Here is a 19007-nt window from a genome sequence, read left to right as displayed (position 1 = left end):
CTCCAAGTGAAAGATGGGGGCTAACCCCCCTTTGTATGGTAGTTGAGGATAGTCTTAAGTTCAGGAGTACCAACGGTTTAGTTATCTTTTCTCCAACGAAACAAAATTTCACATTGATAGCACTGTAATGGACAACACATACACAAGCAATGATGAATTTAGTTTGATACAATCAATTTGGCCAACCAAACAAAGTTTACTATCAAAACATCTGTCACAACCCATGATTTCTGTCAATCACACAGCATACAAAATGCAGCACTGTTACGATATGTTGTGTCACTTTACCCTCATGAGCCTTCTCTGTAGAAGTAGGGGTTTCTCTGACACATCACATTTTACAGACCACATATAAAACAGAAACAACTCTGATGACTATGTTTAAAGAATATTTTTTTTAATATTTGACTACATACAGAAAAAAATTAAATATTTTGAATACAATTTGGGGGCTTTTTTTAGTAACATCCTTATAAATTAAAGGTAAACAACAAAGAAAAGTGGGCAGAACATCGCAGTATTCTGTATTATATTATTCGACAGAACGCAATGTCTTATTTTTGGAAATTTTTTTTTGTTAATTTGACATACATTAGACTGCCTTCTGAATTGGAACCAATCGTACAAGTCATCCAATTTCATTATTTTTTTAGCTCTTAGCAAAATACAAATATACAGCAACACACATTTTAATATATTGAAGCGTATTCAATCATGTGACACATGTGGCAGCAGTTAGGCGTGACCAACAAACAATGCTGAACATTAGAAACTTGATACAGGACTTGTTTTTGCTGTGACTTTTAATACAAAGTGTTATTAAACGGGGGAGAGAAAAAAAAAGAAGAAATTTTATCCTTTTTAAACGTTGAGAAAGTTACCTAACAACACACAACAGAGGGACGAGTGCGACCACATCATGCAGTAAAGTGTTATCCCCTGTCCAGTTTGCTTGCTTTTGACTGTCGTTTCATTTGGAACAAATAAATAAATACTGTACATGTCTCGTTGCTGGTTGGATCTCTAAAACGCAACGCTATTTATAATATCGCAGTCGACGGCAACCCCAAATATCTATACACTTCTATCTCTTAGTAATAACACTTAATACATTTCTCTTGCTTTCCCAGTGCCGTAACAAGAACACTGTTACTGGAAAAGTAACATGATTGACATATAAAATAGTTTCTCTTTAGTATTAACTCTGTCTTCGACTAGGAATCAAAAATAAGCTACGCTACTCTATCTAACCTGTTCTTGGCCAGGAGATCAAAATAAAGAAAGACTAAACCAAAGTAATAACTACAACTTTCTGCAGCAAAATCAAAAAGAATATTAGGAGTTTCAATAATTTCTTTTTGTGTAATTTTCATCCTGTAACTCTAATATTACTGAAAATATTTGAACTTTGACCTGAACCAGTTCAATCGTTATGTTAGTGTGGATAACATTGGCCAAGATGGGAACTATTTATCGTTTTATTTATCTACGGTTAATTTTTCATATCATTGTCAAAGCGGAAAATGTTAGTAAGGTGGACTTCATCTCGTGCTCAGCAACTCAAACAAATAGAAGCATGTAACACATCTCATAAACGATCCTTCTCTGTACAGCACAGCTAAAATTGATAGATACTGAAACCCGACGATAAAACGCTCGCCGAAGTATGACCTCCAACTTTCCTGAAGAATTCTTCATTTTTCTACCCTTCCGTTCATTTTCAGATGGGTACACATTTCCACTGGAGGAGTTATGTTGACACAGATATATTGTTCCTTATCATTTTTTGTCCAAGTGCCATCGTAAAATATTACAAGTAGTGTACTTCTTTTAGAGCTGGTCATTTTGAGCAGTGTATTTGAGGTATTAGGTTAGGTATAAAGTCATGAAAAAAATGTCATTGCACCAGGCCTCACTCAAGGTCTAACATTTGTAAGTCCACTATAACTCCGCAACATACACGACCTTTGTCATCCTATCTTGTCCTTCAGTCTTGAGTTCAAATCCTATCTCGTCCGTCAGTCTTTGAGTTCAAACATCTTATCTTGTCCTTCAGTCTTTGAGTTCAAGCATCCTATCTTGTCCCTAAGTATCTTACACTGCCCTCAGTGGATAAGTTTGTCCAAAAAATATTGCAGAAACATATGAAGATGTTTATTGCCGCTAAGCATTTGACAACATCACAGCAATGCTTTGTTGCAATAAGTGCTGCAAAAACTCCCAACTTGCAATATTTCCTAAGTTTTCTTTGTTGTTTCGTCCCAAACTCCAGCAATAAATTTGAAATCCAATCTGGCATTAACATATATAGCATTACTACTGTTTCCAGGTGACTGTCTGTGCCATTGATCTTGAAGGTATCATATCTAACAAATACTCTCGTTGTCTATCACTGGGTTGAGCTAGTGTCGTTATCACCTGTGGTTTGGTCATCAACTGAAACATACAAATGATAACATATAAAATTAGTTGATCAATCTAGATCACAAATGTCTTCTTTTGGGCATAGAAATCAACCATGTTCAACTTCTAGACACTCTACTTTACAAGGCCCATAACTTGGGGGGTCTTTAAAGGCCAACGTTTTAATAAATAACTGGCATTTCCTACTTCAATCTTCACAAACCCTGTTTTGTATGACAAATCACTGGCCCAGAACAAGACGGACATATTTCCTATTTTAACACAGGAGTTATGCCCCTCTAAGAACCGATCCAGGCCATCAAAATGCTAATACATCCCACTACAGTCAAGAACTGAATCAATACTGTATAGCACTTGAGACAATTATTTCATATGTGTACATATGAAACAGACTGACTAATACTCTGGAAACAATAAATAATTTCATCCAGGGTTCAAAAATTAACATTTTTCTTTATTGTCCCAGTAAGTTACCAATTTCAGAAAGTTGTTGCCGAAGATGGTGACCAATAGTCCTATATTCCTGAACTGAAAAACAGAGTTCCTCTATTGGAAATATGTGTTTATATTAAAATACTTTCATGTCCGTAAATCTTCCATCCTTTCAATCATATAATCAGTGGTAGCCTGAGTGGGCTACCAGCTGCAAATTATGGTAGCCCCATGACAAGAAATGGTAGTCTGTGGACACGGGACTACTGTTAATTCTGAGCCCTATCATCAGTAAACAATGTATTCTCCCCCTCAAATCTTTGCTGTCGTTCCTTTCATGTCTTTGTTTTATCTACAATTCCTAACAATTACGTGATAAACAGTAGATCTCTAAAACAATTTATCACAAGTGTGTTATCTTAGGAAACATGAGATTTAATCGGACAGCATCTGCCAAAATAGTACTGAATCCGAACACGGTATGTTTCTGTAGGAGTTGAAATTATATTCAGACACTATACAAATACAGTTAGTATATAAAATAACAGCTATATATGATACAGGTATGTGTTTACTGCGCTACATACTCATGAGAATGTATTAGAAATGTTACCAACCTGTGGAACATGATAAGCATATGTTATAGTAGGTGTTATATGAGCCTGCGGAATCTGGCCATAGACAGGTCGGACATGATGGCGTTGCATTTGTTGTTGGTGTGCTTGTAGTAGCTGGTGATGCTGTCTGAGTTGCTCCTGCTGTACTTTCTGCAGCTGTTCTCTGTGATGCGATGTGTGGGCTTGAGTTCCGTTGGCCGTCACTGCAGTAGACACAGACTGACTCATCCTCTGTTCAATTTCTTGTTCCTGTTGTAGAGCTTTGACAAACGCAGTTTTTAGACGGTTTGTGTGTTCTGCTTTCAGCGCCTTCTTTTGGTTGGTTACAACACAAGTTTCACACATGACAGCATTGGCTTTCTTTGGATCTCTCTTCCAGACAGTTGTGAAGTCAGATTTACACTGAGAACAAGAAAACGGTTCTATGAACCTGGCCATTTTGTCTTTCTTCTCTCTACTCAGTTCCTCAGTGATTCTATTCACGACCTCTTCAAGACCCACTAGATATATAAACTCATTATTAGCAGCACTTGGCAAGAAATGCATCTCTGGGGGTGGAGGTTTGGGAGGTGGGATCTGTAACAGTGTCTTTTCGAGCTGCTTTCTCAATGCTAATTTAGCGGCAGCCTGTCTACTTGCTGGTGACTCTGCAGCCATGGCAGACACTGTGTTACTAGGCATTGCCACCTTGACTTGTTGTGGTTGGCTTTGGACAACCTGTTGCACCGTGTAAGTTGTTGGGGTTGTGCTGTATGCCACTAAATTACTTCCACTTCCAACCCTGACGATAGGTGGTCTAACCATTTGTGACTGTATGTGTACCCCACTACGTGGCCCCAGCATCAGGGGTGGGGGACCCTGCTGTGAAGCTTGTGTTCGTATACTCTGTATCTGATTTCCTCTTACAAGTGGAGGCATCATCACCTGCTGTTGCGATTTCAGCATTTGCTGTCCACCACGGACAAGAGGTGGAGGTTGGGCATTTGGATTGCGTGGTATTGGCAGCTTACCCGGCACTCCACCCTGGGCTGCATTCTGATCTTTCACCTGAACTGGTTGCAGCTGACTTTGTCGTAGCTTCTTCAAGAGCAGCAACTTGGCTTCTTCGTTCCTAAGTTCCTCTTGCAATCTACGTATTAACTTATCTCTCTCTGTCACTTCATCCTGGGTTAGTTTCTTAAGTCCGTTCTGGAAAGTAGGTGAGGAACAGTCTGAATCGACATCCATACCGTTAACCATAGGACCAGATGAATCATCTGACAGGACGATGACATCATCTGGTGATGACAAGTTGGCTCTTTCCTCTTTCAACCTGGACAACAAAGAATACACTGTGGTAAATACACATGCACTGTAACACAATCTCCAAATGTAGTACAATGTACAATGTGTGTAGTTTTCTTTTGAGATTTTAGACTCTCAGCAATCAGGTTAAAATATAGTTTCCACAGAAGCCTACACAAGTCTGAGGTATCCATAGACTTGACCTGCATACATGTACTCCCCTAGTAAACCCTACATGTACATTAATCTATGGGTAAAATTCTCTAGATTAATTAACAACAACAACATCAGCTAAATGAATAATCACATATTTAACAGTCATATCTTACTAAATGCTATAATTATCTACCCATCCAATTATCCCACTAGATATTTACACACTAACAAGACCACACAGATCACAAGACTTGACTTTAGGAGTCATCTTGCAGGGACCCTGGGTCAAGGACACCACACACTCTTTACAAATTCACTCTCAGAACATAAACATCATGCCTGAATCATAATCCTGTGTGATTCATCTGTGAAACTCAAACAGTTGATCTTGGCATTTGACTATGTACATGAAGGGAAGGCAAGGTCAATGTGATTATTTTTTAATGGACAGATTATCCCTAAATGCTTGAGTCGAGTATATGTATATTCATAGATCATGACACTTGTTTTAAATACATGTACTAGATTTGAGTGACTAATAATTACTTTCCTGTCTCACAAGTAACAGAAAGAACACATGCAGCAGTTTCATTACCTGCTCCTTTAATAAATGTACATGTAAGATATACAGTTTACGCATATAATTATCATAATTTAACCATAACCTTTCTTTGTTCACCTGTACAAGACAGATGATCTGATTTATCAACATTCACAAGTACAAAAGTATATATTTTACTCATATATCTCTAAATACTGCCAAACTTTTACATTTGAAATGGCAACCAATATAAGAAATGTCAACAATACATGACATTACATGCACAAATACTACATATATTTACTTTACTTCCAATTACTAGGCCCTTCACATTCTCTCATAGTTTTAGTTAACACTTCACATTCCCTAATAGTTTTAGTTCACACTCTCATATTTTAAAATAAGCAATTAATTACAAGTGACAGTGTTTCTAGAACCATAAAATTTACTGTTTCCCCTTACATTCAATCATTTTGGTTCGCAATGCAAATAAAATATGAGGAACTCATGTAGATTTTCCTACTATACCATTAAATGGTCCTTAGATATAGTTTGTAATGCAGCAATAATTATGACCCACCCTTCTCTCAATTAATTGTACATGTATGCTGTCACATAAATGTACAATATTCTTAACACTTCTTATTCGTACTTTGGTTTCCAAACCGATTTGATTACTTGATTTTGGCATTGAAAACATAATTACAGTCTAATTCTGACATCATCATTATCAAATCACTTTTATTATAAAACATTAGCTTCATATTTTCATTTTTAAATATTTTTTCTTTCAGTGCTTGCCTTTTTTTTTTTCTAAGCCTTACCAATGAATACTTATTATCTGCAGTGTTTTTGCTATGGATGGGTAACCTCGGTAACAGAAAAGGAGGTACCGGTAATATGGTGGTAAAAAACCAGGGTAACTCGTAAGTCAGGCAGATTACCTGCTTCCTGCCCTGAACAAAAACACTCATCTGCTGCTGTATTTCATAGCATTAAGATTAACACTGGATAGCATTGTAACATTCCACAGAGACCTTTTGTAATAACAGGGATGTTCAACCCCACCCTAATCATCTCTAAATCCACACCCACCCATGTATTTAAATGTGTTAATAAGAGAAACACATGCACCAACGCATTGCCTAATTCGCTTCCCTGGAACCCCACACAAGAAACCCCTGAGAGAAACAAAACATAACAATGCTTACTTTTGTAGTCTCTCCTCTTCCTCTGCATTATCAGCATCTTTCTTTGAGATTTCATCACTTTTATCGCTTGGCACATCTTTATCTTTATCTCCACTCTCACTGTCAGCTTTAGTCACAACTACATCCTGGGACTCCTTCATGACTACATCCTGGGACTCCTTCGTGACTACATCCTGGGACTCCTTTGTGACTACATCCTGGGACTCCTTCGTGACTACATCCTGGGACTCCTTTGTGACAACATCCTCAGAATCCTTTGTGACTACATCCTCAGAATCCTTTGTGACTACATCCTCAGAATCCTTTGTGACTACATCCTCGGAATCCTTCACAGTTACATTTTGTGGCTGGTCAACCTCCATCTTTTCAACATCATCTGACTTATCTTTATCTTTATCATCATCAACATCATCATCTTTATCATCCTCCTCCTCCTTACTTTTGGCTTCCGTTGTTTCCTCTTTTTGGTCCTCTGATATTTCAGTATTTGATTTATCTGTAGTTTCATCTTCTATATCTACACTTTCTATCACATTGGTAGAGTCTTTGGTATCAGATTTCACATCTGTGTCTGATTCTACAGTTCTCTCTGTTTCTGACTTTTCACTACCATCCTCTACAACGGTTTTATCTTTACTATCCTTTATTTCCTCAGTATTTTCTATACTATCTGGATCACCTGATTCCTTTGGTGTTACATCATCAACACTTGTCTCTCCCTTAGCATCCTTTTCATCAACAACACTTTGTTCCCTTTGCTCCTGTGGTTCAGTCATATCATTTTCTGCTTTTTCCACATTTTCTGTCTTTTCTGAGGTATCATCTGTATCCTGTTTATTTCCTTGGTCAAGCGTTTCCTCTTCCGTATCCTGTTCAGATCCGACAAGTTCATTCCCTTGTTCATGTACACTCTTCTCATCACCCTGCTCTGAAGTAACCTGTTTGTTATCCTCGTCATCTTTTGCAACCATGGAAACTGTAGTCTCATCTTCATTGTTGCCATGGTTATCTGCTTGTTCCTCCTCCATGGCATCCTCTTCTCCCCTAAAGCTGCTTTCTTTGAATGACACTTCTGGATCACTGTCATCAGCAACAAAGTCTCCTTCTTCAGCAGAGGTGACAACTTTGCGGTCTCCGTCGTGATTATTTTCCTTAATTGGAGATAGTTCCTGTGAGCTGCCAGATTGATCCTCTTGTTCCGATCGGAATCGTTTATTACTACGAGCTGGATCACTGAATTCTATCTTCATCCTATGAACCAAGAAAATAGAGATTATTATGCCTGTTAAAACTTCACTACAAACCAAGTCTCTCTACTTCAAGGTATAGGTCCAATGTAATATTTGGTCATGGTTGAGGCCATTAAAAATTAGATCACAGATATAGCAGTGCATCACATCTAGTGATCATTCTTCACATATTTTACCATTTATTAGAACTTGTGATGTTTTGTTCTATGTCATAACACATAGAGTTAGATATAATGTCAGATGGTGACCTACTTACACACGTATATCTTGCCTTGATATCCTTTGTTACAGAATATTTCCTGATCTATATCAATCAAGGTGTAATCAAGGCAGTCAACTGGGATTTTGACTAGATTACTCATTCAACATGAATAGCAGCCTACTTCTCAACACTTGAACGACTCTATTCATTAGACCCATTATCTCTAGATCAAAATCAAACCCATACTGTAATTTACTGCTTTACCGTACATATGGGTATATATCAAAGTAAATAATACTGCTATGTCGCATAGCTTCTGTCTGAGATATATCAATTCTGTCTGCAATATATCAATTCATTAGACTTGGAGATTTGACCTTGAAGGTCAAGGTCATCTTGACTATTTCAACAGTGCTTTTACTATGACAGTACAAAATGTGTCACCACACAAATAAACTGATGATGTCTGTTATTTTACAGACTTCCTGGGTGCCAGCTTAGGCAACTTGGAATTTATAAACAATCACGACTAGTCCTGTGTACAAGTCTAAACACGATGGCTACCCTGCATTCATTTGTTATGCCCTCTAGTGGTATAACCCTTTTTGTCATTTCAACTTGGACAAGTTGATCAAATAGCAATTTTTTGGCTGTGCAAACAAATATCGGACTGGTAGAAAGAAAATTTTAATTAATAATGATCGTTGTTCCAACTACAGAATTGTCACAAAATTAAACTGTGTTTGACACTGAACAGATTTTATGATGATAGGAAACATTATTTTCAATAATCTAGTGTAGATTTAACGGTAAACCTTTATCTTGTCTATCCATAATCAGGCCTCAATCTTTCATCTTTAGTTAAAACACAGGTAAATATTTATTTTTCAGAGATGACTTGCAAAAATCAACTAAAACATATTTAAATATTCCAGAAGATTTGCAAATAACTGGTCCACATCATCAAATTCCCACCCCCTCACCCATGCAAACCACCACCACACAACAAACCAAGAGTTTAACATAAACTTCACTATACATGTACCACCAATCATGTTATATATATTCGCGCTCAACAAAACATGTGATATATATTTCAAGAATTTGGTTGTAACATCTCCTTCCAAGTTTCATTATATTAATTGCTGATCTAATCTCAGTATTTGTATAACTTTGTCAAATCAACAAAGCCAAAAAAATACTGTGAAACTGTTCAAATATCACAACCACAAACTCAGATCAAACACATATTAGTACCACTTACTTTTTGGTAGGAGAAGGTGGGTTAGATTTTCTGGGAGATCCTGGGATTTCATCTTCTGAATCTGAAGTTCGAAGTCTTTTCCCACTACGAGTAACTCTTTCACTAGAGGAGGAATCAGTCGACGACCGTCTGAAACATGAATAAATTACATAAACATAAGTACATATGGCAATTACATGTAGATCTGGTGTGAAAACAGTCAGCTGCTCAGAGTTTGATATAGTGATATGCAGATTTTCACCCAACCCAATTACCAAAAGATAGCTTTTCAAGTTTTCGTAATAAATCATTCTGAATACTCATTTATTGTTGATTCAAAATATAAGCAAAAGCCATACTTGCTAGGACCATTTCAATGAATGAATGAATGAATGAATGAATGAATGAATGAATGAATGAATGAATGAATGAATGAATGAATGGGGTCAGATTTGTACTAGATGTTGCAATCTTTGGACCTGTCAAGCAGTATACCCTCTAAACCCATCTGATGGAGCAATTTATTGTGACCCATCAAAATTTGGAGTTATCCGTAACCTCTATCCTTTGCTATGCAAGAAAACCAATTTTTTGATCCACACATACATGTAATGTCATCAATTATCATTTTACCTGTACTGCTGTCAACTAGAAATAATATTTATTTGTATATACATGCTTTTGCCTGTCTTCTAAATAAACTACACTAAAAGTTTTCCTCCTATTTATAAAACCAACTCTTGTTTTCTGTCAAGTTTCTTACACTTCATTTCTGGAAACACAATGCATGCATTCACTGGATCAATGACATGTTTGACTTGCTCAAAAGGATCACATAGTTTGACCTGACGTGACTAGTAGGTGGAGTACTATCATCTGGAACCAATAAATAGTCCAGGCACAGTTCTATATTTAGATATAACCTAATGTTTGCTTGCCTTCCTTTCCAAACAGAACATAAATCCCTTTGTACTCAAATTTGGGGAGAGAGAACAAGTTAGATGAAAATTTGAATGCCAAGTTAAATCTAACCATTGAAATCAAATAAAAAGATTTATACACTTAATTCCCTTGTCTTTTTGGAACATCTTTCAATTAATATATTCATAATATGTTTGTTGTAGCACACATCTGTTAGATCACAGTGTACCTATGCTTAAAAGGCATTTCAGTCACGTTCCCGAAAAAGCTGTGGGGTATTTTGGATTAATTTTACCAGATTCACTCAGTAACTAAGGGCTCTATGCGCTCACAGAATTTCAGCAGTGTTTTTGGTTAAAAGTGATATAGACTACGTAAAAGCTACTGGAGTTCAGCTTTACCAAGGTTGACTGTTCCGAACAAAATTATGATATGGGGGCGGCGGACTATGACAATTTCATTTGGTTTCCACCATTCCGGTTACATGGGTTCATTAGCAAAAACAAATATTCAAATTCACTGTTTTTGAGTTTGGGATGATAATTTTTTTAATATTATTATTATAGTATGTAACAGATTTGCAGGGAGAATCATCTGTGTAAACATATCAACAGCATGAGCTTATCTGCTTCATGAAGCATTTATACCAAACCAATCTCTGAATCGAGAATCTGTGACTTGAAGTCAGGCTTATTGGTTTCAGAATACTTGCACGACAATAACAGTATAAATGCAAATTTGATTAAAGTGAACATCCTACATCAGGTAAGTAATACTCATGGACAAGTAATGGTTATAGCTACAAGATATTGAAGAATGACAACATTACTTTATGCAAATCAATATCCTGTATATAGGATGCACTTATGAATTATATTAATACCTTGACTTGTCTTAGGATTTCATAACTCTAAAATGCCAGCAAGTTTATATATATGTATATATATGTATATATTACCAATGAACATTTATATAGATTCTGAAGAAAGATAGTGTTTCACAGCATTTTTTCAATGTTTGTAATCTGTTATTAAGATATATATGGGGGTGGGGGTTAGAAATCATGTAGGATTTTACATCATTTCCTTGTTTCAACATATTTTGGTAGGGACCCTTGGTATATAAACTGGAGATTGACCGAGGTAGACTGACTCAACCTCTTCTTATAGCGAACACACTATCGCTGAAACCTACATATAATTTATTTTGTCTCGCGATATCCAAGATTATGATTTTGAGATTTTGATAAAATTCACCCTGAGCATTGATAACGAAGCTATCTTTATGACTTTTCAGTACCCTCTGCATAAAATGAACATTACACTTTGTAATGGTATCAAAACTGTCTCATGGTACCAAAAGACCACAATTTAATTTCTTAATGTCACAGCATCACCCATACAAAAGAGCAGGGTGTTAACCCTTCTCGTACCAGGTACAAGACTGATGTGGAAATCACCAAATTCTTTGGTACTTACCGTTCTATTGATTTACTTGGTGACGGTGGATACGACCTTCCACTTCGGGTCACCCTTTCTTCTGACATGATAAACCTAAAAGATAAAAAGATGATTTGTTGGTTGTTGTTTTTTGTATGATAGAGGTTGAATATTTCGATATTACTTTAGATTACAATTTGCAATCAATACTGAAACTTAAGATTACTGGACACACTGTGACACATAACCAGCAATTAGCACAGATCCCAGCCTAACACTAACACACAATATCTGTCTCCTGTGTTCTTTGTTTTTGGAGATGGGTTACTATTAGGAACAAAACTATCTTTACTTTGTCTATATTTTCTTCTTCAATTCCAAACTTAGGTTAGGTCAGCAATTCTTCAGTTGTGTCAAAACACAACAAAATATGAAATTACGGGGATTAGCCTTGGCCAATGGAATATTTTTTGTAAATTTTACATTTTGTTCATTTCTACTGGATACTAGTAGACTCAATTCAGTTTTGCACCAGAGTTGTTTATTTTGACTTATTTTCACTCTTCACTTTTGGCACAACACAGACCAATAGATACAAACATTGTATTCTGTGATTTCACAGAAAACTTTCACCATACCCAGAACTTCATAACTTTGATATTACCGCAGTACTTGATTTTCAAGTTGAACTAATTTAGACAGTGAACTTGCAATACAACATTTTTATTCCTTTAATAGGAACACCACTGTAAATACAGGAATTCCCAATTAATATTTTTTCTCGATAATAACAAGGTACAAAAGTGCACAGATGCCTTTCTTATGTTTATTGTTATAGTTACCCACCAAGGAAAACAATGGCATATATAATTGATGACATCACCAAGGATACAGCCTGTGACACAAAAGACAGGTTACGCCTTATGCTCATTATAATAACAAACATGTCCTGTGGCATGATGGGAAGATTGTTATTGTCTGGCGGTGATAAGCACACCACTGGCTTTCTATTGGCTGCTTTATTTATCGTGCCCATATAAGGCATATGGGTTATCAATTCAGAATGCTTGTTTGTGATTGGTTGATACAGTGATGTCTTGCCACGTAAAAGACATGTTACACCATGATGGACAAGGTTGGCAGGCAGACATAATAAAATACAGACCTGTGCATATTTTACCAACCTTCTAAATACAGACAAAGCTAGGTTTTTGTTTACAAACATATTACAAATTTCTATTTACATGTTGCATTATATCACAATAAATCAGTTTTTATTGACACTTTTACATTGCCATTTATTCATGATATGCAAAAAAGGGGTCATCAATTTGAACAAGTGATCAAAACATGTTGACAAATAAATGATAATGCTAATAGAAACACTGACGTGATCTGCAGCACTAAACACATATCACCTTCTATTTTATTTTGATGTCACAATTAATGGGATGGTCTCGAGGTATACCACTGTTATGTACAAATTATATGGAATTATGAAAATGCAGATTTTGGATGCTCATATCTCCAACAAAATAGACATGAGACCATAGAGTCAGGCCAACATAGCAAATCTACTTTGAAACAATCAAATATACTGCTCACTACCACAATTCTTAAACACTGGAGAAGCACTTTTTTGAGTAGCATACCAGACATTATGATCAATATTTAAATGATGTAATCTTAAATTAGATGAAGCCCTACAAACCCACCTACTTAGAATACAAGAACAGAAAACTTTAGAGTTCATGTGAATCAGAAATAAATTGTGATTTCCAAAATGACTAGTAAATTACCTTTACTTAAAAACTAGCATACACATCTCTGTACAAGCTAATTGTTGACACATCCACAAGTACAAAATTCATAAACAAGGAAGTTGTACATTATACTATATATTTTATTCAAATTGACTCTGAAGTAGCACACACAGCATTGTTTCCCCTTCAGGCAAATTTACTTATCAATATTACAATTTCTAAGATTTACACCTCCAATATAAACAAAAGTGTAGTTGGGTCTTCTTTTTTTTATATTCAAAATGAAACTACTGACGTAAGTACTTTTGTAGTTTCTTTGCATGTCATAGGTACGTACACACAGAGTTCCTGACTCAATACTTGAGGTCGACTTTCAAACCAGTAAATATCACAACAATTACATATCTAAATACAGATTTGGAAGCCCCTCAATTACTAGCAGCCTCTGAACATACTCGTTTGTGGGGATGAACTGGGGCCGAAGCGTAAAAAATGGGGAACTCTGATTTGCCAATGAAGAATTTTGCATGTGATGAATGAAAGGGAGGCCTGGGACTTCCTAAAATTACGCTATCTCTGTCGTACATGTTTCTCGTATAGCTAGCGAGTCGAAATTATGAAATTGGCCCCATAGAAGTAAACAGGGTTTCGATTAATTGTAGGGATGCACTTTTGTCATTTTCAAATAAATTTAACACCTAAAATAAATTAATCTCACAAGAAGTGTGAACCGGCAAGTTGCGCGGAAAATGATACTTCGGTAATGAGAATCTACACGTGATCAACAATTAGGTCATACAACTGCCAAAATGTAACTGAATCTCAGGAATAATCAAATTTACAATTCCATTCATCGATAAATTACTTTCATTAACTACTTCATTCCAAAATCTAAGTATTTTTGGGAGGAGTACGTGCCAGTTAGCACCAAAAGTTTCACGATATAGTATGAAATTCTTCCCACCATTTGTTGGGATATACCATTACGTAGTTCACCTCGTACTGAGCTTGTCTCGCCGGCGAATGGCGCGAGTTTTGCAAGTTCTATTGGTAAAACCATCGCTAACCATGAAATTTTAACAATGAACATGAAAGACCACATTTCTTCATTATTTAGCCGCCTAAACAAATTAAGGAAGCAAGACTTACCGTCCCGGTCAGTCAACTTTTATTTCCTATGGATGACCTTTGGCGCTGGCTGGTCGGCCATTCAAGGTGACGAACAAAAAATTATGTTATGCCACACTGTCGAATCGCCAATCTGTAACACACAAGGGCCTTACACTGTGGCGTAATATATTGGGTGTCACAGGACCTTCCCGAAACCGATGTTGGGTGGGTTTCACGCGTGAAGTAGTCAACGAGAGGGGCAAGACAAAGGCAGGAGTACCCCCAGTAATCTTTGCACAAAAAGGTCCGTTTTGGGAAGAAAATGGCGTGTGGTGGTTTACTGTTTACTACGGGGTTTCAGTGACTATGGATCAGGGGTAAAGACAACAAGTTGTTTACTAGTAAACATCAGTTACGACCTTATTTGGTGTGGTTGATCACATGACCACATACCTACCCAATGAGGCCAAGCCTTCTGTCAGACATCAACCATGTTGCCATGTGAACAGTTGTTCTTGTTGTGTCTGAACATCTGCCTGCATCATAGTTTGTCAACAATTATAGTATTTACAGCAGGTATGTGTTGATTTATGGATGACATCAGAGACTTTCAAGACAGAGCCTGGTGATTGGCTAGATGCCATTAATTCTCACATGAATCTTTTGTATTGCCTTCATTATCATAATTGACAGCTTGCTATGCATGGTAATGAATTTACTTTCAATTGTCAACAGTATTTTCTCCCTGGTCACTCCACCCACTCATTCTGAGGATGATATGGCTAGGGTTAAGGTAGGGCATTTAGCAGCAGTTGGTGATAAAAAATATATAATATAATTCCTTAAGTGACATATCTCAAGGATTACTAACCTTCATATGCATCGTTGTGCTAATTTCACTTGGTTGCCATGGAGATTGCCATGAAAGATTTCTTTTTCTACATTCTTATTTTCCCATATGACTATCCCTGGCAGAGAAGCTCTGGAGCAAACATGCGTATCATCAAGAATGATTACCAGCAAACAACTTTTCATTGTTCATAAAAAGAAATAACAGAAATAAAGACAGTTTGCAAACTATTTAAGAAAACTTTGTAAAAAAAAACAAAAAAACTTCAATAACACCACACTTTTTCTATATTTGATTTTTTTTTGTTTAAAAATAGAAACAAAGATAAAATAAAATTATTGCAAATCCCCTTGTATACCTTTGACTGTTTCCAAGTAAGAAACAGTTGTTTCCTCATCTCAATTATTTTCTGTAAACGCTGTTCCTACTGGCAAAATTTTACGATATTGCTTTCAAAATTTTGTATTGGTAACAATCATGTTTTCCTTATACTCACATTTCTGCCGTCATACATGAGACAACATCATTCCTTGAATAGCGTTCAGACAAGAAAATTTCCATTGCCAACAAAACTCATTGCAAAACTAAGTATGAACTCTGTTGACTTGGAAATGGTTATATTCCCATTTCCCTTATAACAGGCTCTTTAAAACAAGCATTTTTTCTTTTTCATAGTTCCATAATTCCAACATCTCTACTGCAGTGTTGTCTGGCATAGATTCTTTTTTTTTTTTACATTAGTAATGTTCCGATTCATTCATATTATAGATTCTGGAACGGGTGACTCCTTGGTTCATGTTCATATACAAATGTATCTGATTGTTTTTATTTTTTATTATTTTCTTTCTTCATATATAGAAATTGTAGTTGGTAATTTTTTCAAAAAAGTTTTGAATGGGGATAGTATAAAACATAATTCAATTGTGCAAATGTGAGGCATTAAAAAACAAATTATGAAGATGACTATTAGTTAATTACCCCCCCCCCCCCCCCCCCCCCCGGTTTCTTTACAGTTACCCTAAAAATCAGGGTTTTGGGGCCACTTAAATTAGAGACGCATCAATAATTGGATTTTTTTAGCAGGTATGAGATCTCTAAAAAAAGTCCTTGTGCAAGGACTATCAGACTTGCCTGACAAATCAATTGATGCAAATCATTAAAGATATTTTTTCTGATTATCAAACCGACTATAATTTTTAAATACTTTAGATTAAAAGTGATACGTAGATGTCTTGAAATATGTCTTTTTCATACAGGAAAACAAGGCCTTGCGGAATTGCAGAAATCTTTTTTCATCACTCTTTTCGTTTCAGAATTCATGAATGTTATTTGTTCCTGCAGTGTCTGGATAGAAATGGGGTCACTTGATAACTCGGAGGCTTTTATCCAGACTTTGTCATTTTATGAGCTAAGACACCAAACCAGATGTATTTCCTGTTATTATTTTCACTATCAGATGTCAACCCTTCATGGCAACAAAGCTATGAGGTGGTTCCATCTCACCAAACCATGTTGGGAGAATTTTCTATGATCGGCAGGCTTTCTTTGTTTGTATTTAGATTGCAGGCAGGACATTGCAACCTATTGATATGCAAATGACGTCAAGTGAAACATGCTTTGGTCACGTGACACCAGTGGCAATCATCTCTCACAAATTTCCCATCATGCTCAGCTGATACTTATGTTGATAAGCTCTGTCAGTCATGTGACCTTGATAGACTCCACCCTCTAAACATCAGGTTGTTTGTAAAAGGCTTGTACCATGCAGGTCATGTGACCCGCTTGACAAACTCCGTTTACCTCTATAATTCATTTACATCACTGTATCAATAAATGAATATCGGATTACGCTTTCCATTTCTCACATCACAGATTTCAACCTCTGGATTATACCTACTTCACATATCTTCGTGACTTTTCTCTTGAAATATTCATTTTCACTTTCTTGTGTAGAAAGTCTCCATCTTTTCTGTTATCAGTTTGGATGAAACTACATCTGAATAGTGTGAATTGGAGATTCCTGTTATAACACAAAGGACACGCTCAAATGACTAACAGAAAAAGTTGCTTATCTGGCAAAAAGTTTTGTGGGGACGAGATATACACTTAAAAGTTCCATTTTCCAGACAGTATCATCCATTAAAAATACATTTTGTGACTTAAATTTCAGTCAAATGTTTGAAGAAAGTTTTCCAAAAGCTGCATTTAAGTTTATCTGATAAAAGTGATGTGGTATTTTTAGTGGGGGTGGGGTTGGGGTGGGGGGAGAGAGTTAAGCACTTCACCAGAAAAAGAACAAAATTGTTGCATGTTTACTGTTAACAAACTTACTGCTATCAAAGTTATCTCATACAATTGATTTGTATCTTCAGCTGGTGGGGGGGGGGGGGGGGGGGTTGAGCACTTTTCCAGCGAAACAGTCATTGCAAATTTTGCAGCTATCAAGCTCCCCACTGCAAAATGTATGTGTTTTGACAAAAAGTGTAAAATAGGAACTACAATTAAAACAAAATATAAATTTAAGTATTGTTGAGTTCTGATAACACAAGATAATGAAAACTACAAAACACATAACTAAAAACAACCATTACTAATAATATAACAGAGAAAGTAAAGATTCAAAAGTCATGAAAAATGGTCGATTTTTATTCTCATAATTACTGAATTTAACATCTAAAACAATTGATACAGATGGCAGCAATAAATATAGGAAAAAACTTACAAACTGTCTTCTTTTAGAGAAAAATACTTTTGACAAAATAAAAGAGAAGTATGAAAGATTTAGATTTCCTTGTAGAGATAAAATGTATTTGACGTGACATTTGAAGATATTAGTAATGTACACTGTTCAACTATTTGGTCTAAAAATTGACACGACACCTATATGTTTAACACATGGGATACATGATAGCAACTTGTAGTAGAAAGGTCCATTTAACACATTGCCATGGTAATGTGACAGTTAAGATGTACATGTATATATGCTTTACAAAGAAAGAAAGTTAAAACAGAAAAATATGGTACAGTTGAATTAAAAATGTATGTGTAGTCAGTGGTACTTAACATTTGGTAGTTCTAGTTTTATACCAGTGAGATTCAGGAATGGCCTCGACAAATTCTGTATGTCACAGACACAATTTATGGGTTTGGAAATTCGTTTGTGAGTTGTGTGTTGGCGTTATTAGAAAAAAATTTCCATTTACACTTTTTTGGGGGGAAGGGCACTCAGCATATTAGGTATTGCATGGTGATGTAAAAGGCAAGTTCGAAATAGGACCAAGGACACCCCCCCCCCCCCATCAGTCAAGAAATGTATTTTGATATCCTACTTCTAATTCAAGAACTAACATTGACAAAAAGATTATGAATACTGACTACAATGATTTCATTACACAAAATAGATCTCATGCCTGTTGCTGGTTCCAAGATGCATCATGCGTCTCCCCATACAACACCATGTATATCATTTGCAGCTAAAAATCTACATACCTGTAACAGGATTGACCTGTCACAGGTATGCAACAGGGCTGACACAGGCCTGATAGAACTGGCATGCCACAGTCC

General features: G+C 36.1%; 1 protein-coding gene across 1 annotated transcript; it reads right to left on the bottom strand.

The window, feature by feature from the left end:
* Positions 1–415: 415 nt before the first annotated feature.
* LOC144443366 (uncharacterized) lies at positions 416–14915 on the bottom strand. The gene is made up of 6 exons (XM_078132832.1): positions 14633–14915; positions 11760–11834; positions 9382–9510; positions 6666–7916; positions 3474–4785; positions 416–2436 (listed from the first exon to the last, which is right to left on the bottom strand). Exons 2-6 carry the CDS (start codon positions 11825–11827, stop codon positions 2317–2319), a joined length of 2880 nt encoding a protein of 959 aa, XP_077988958.1. The 5' UTR covers positions 11828–11834; positions 14633–14915; the 3' UTR covers positions 416–2316.
* Between the last annotated feature and the right edge of the window lie 4092 nt (positions 14916–19007).

The sequence above is a fragment of the Glandiceps talaboti genome, chromosome 12 (genome assembly GCF_964340395.1).
Source record: "Glandiceps talaboti chromosome 12, keGlaTala1.1, whole genome shotgun sequence".
In the NCBI taxonomy this organism is placed as follows: Eukaryota; Metazoa; Hemichordata; class Enteropneusta; family Spengelidae; genus Glandiceps; species Glandiceps talaboti.
The sequence above is the reverse complement of the archived record's forward strand: the minus strand, read 5'-3'. Positions and strand labels throughout refer to the sequence as shown.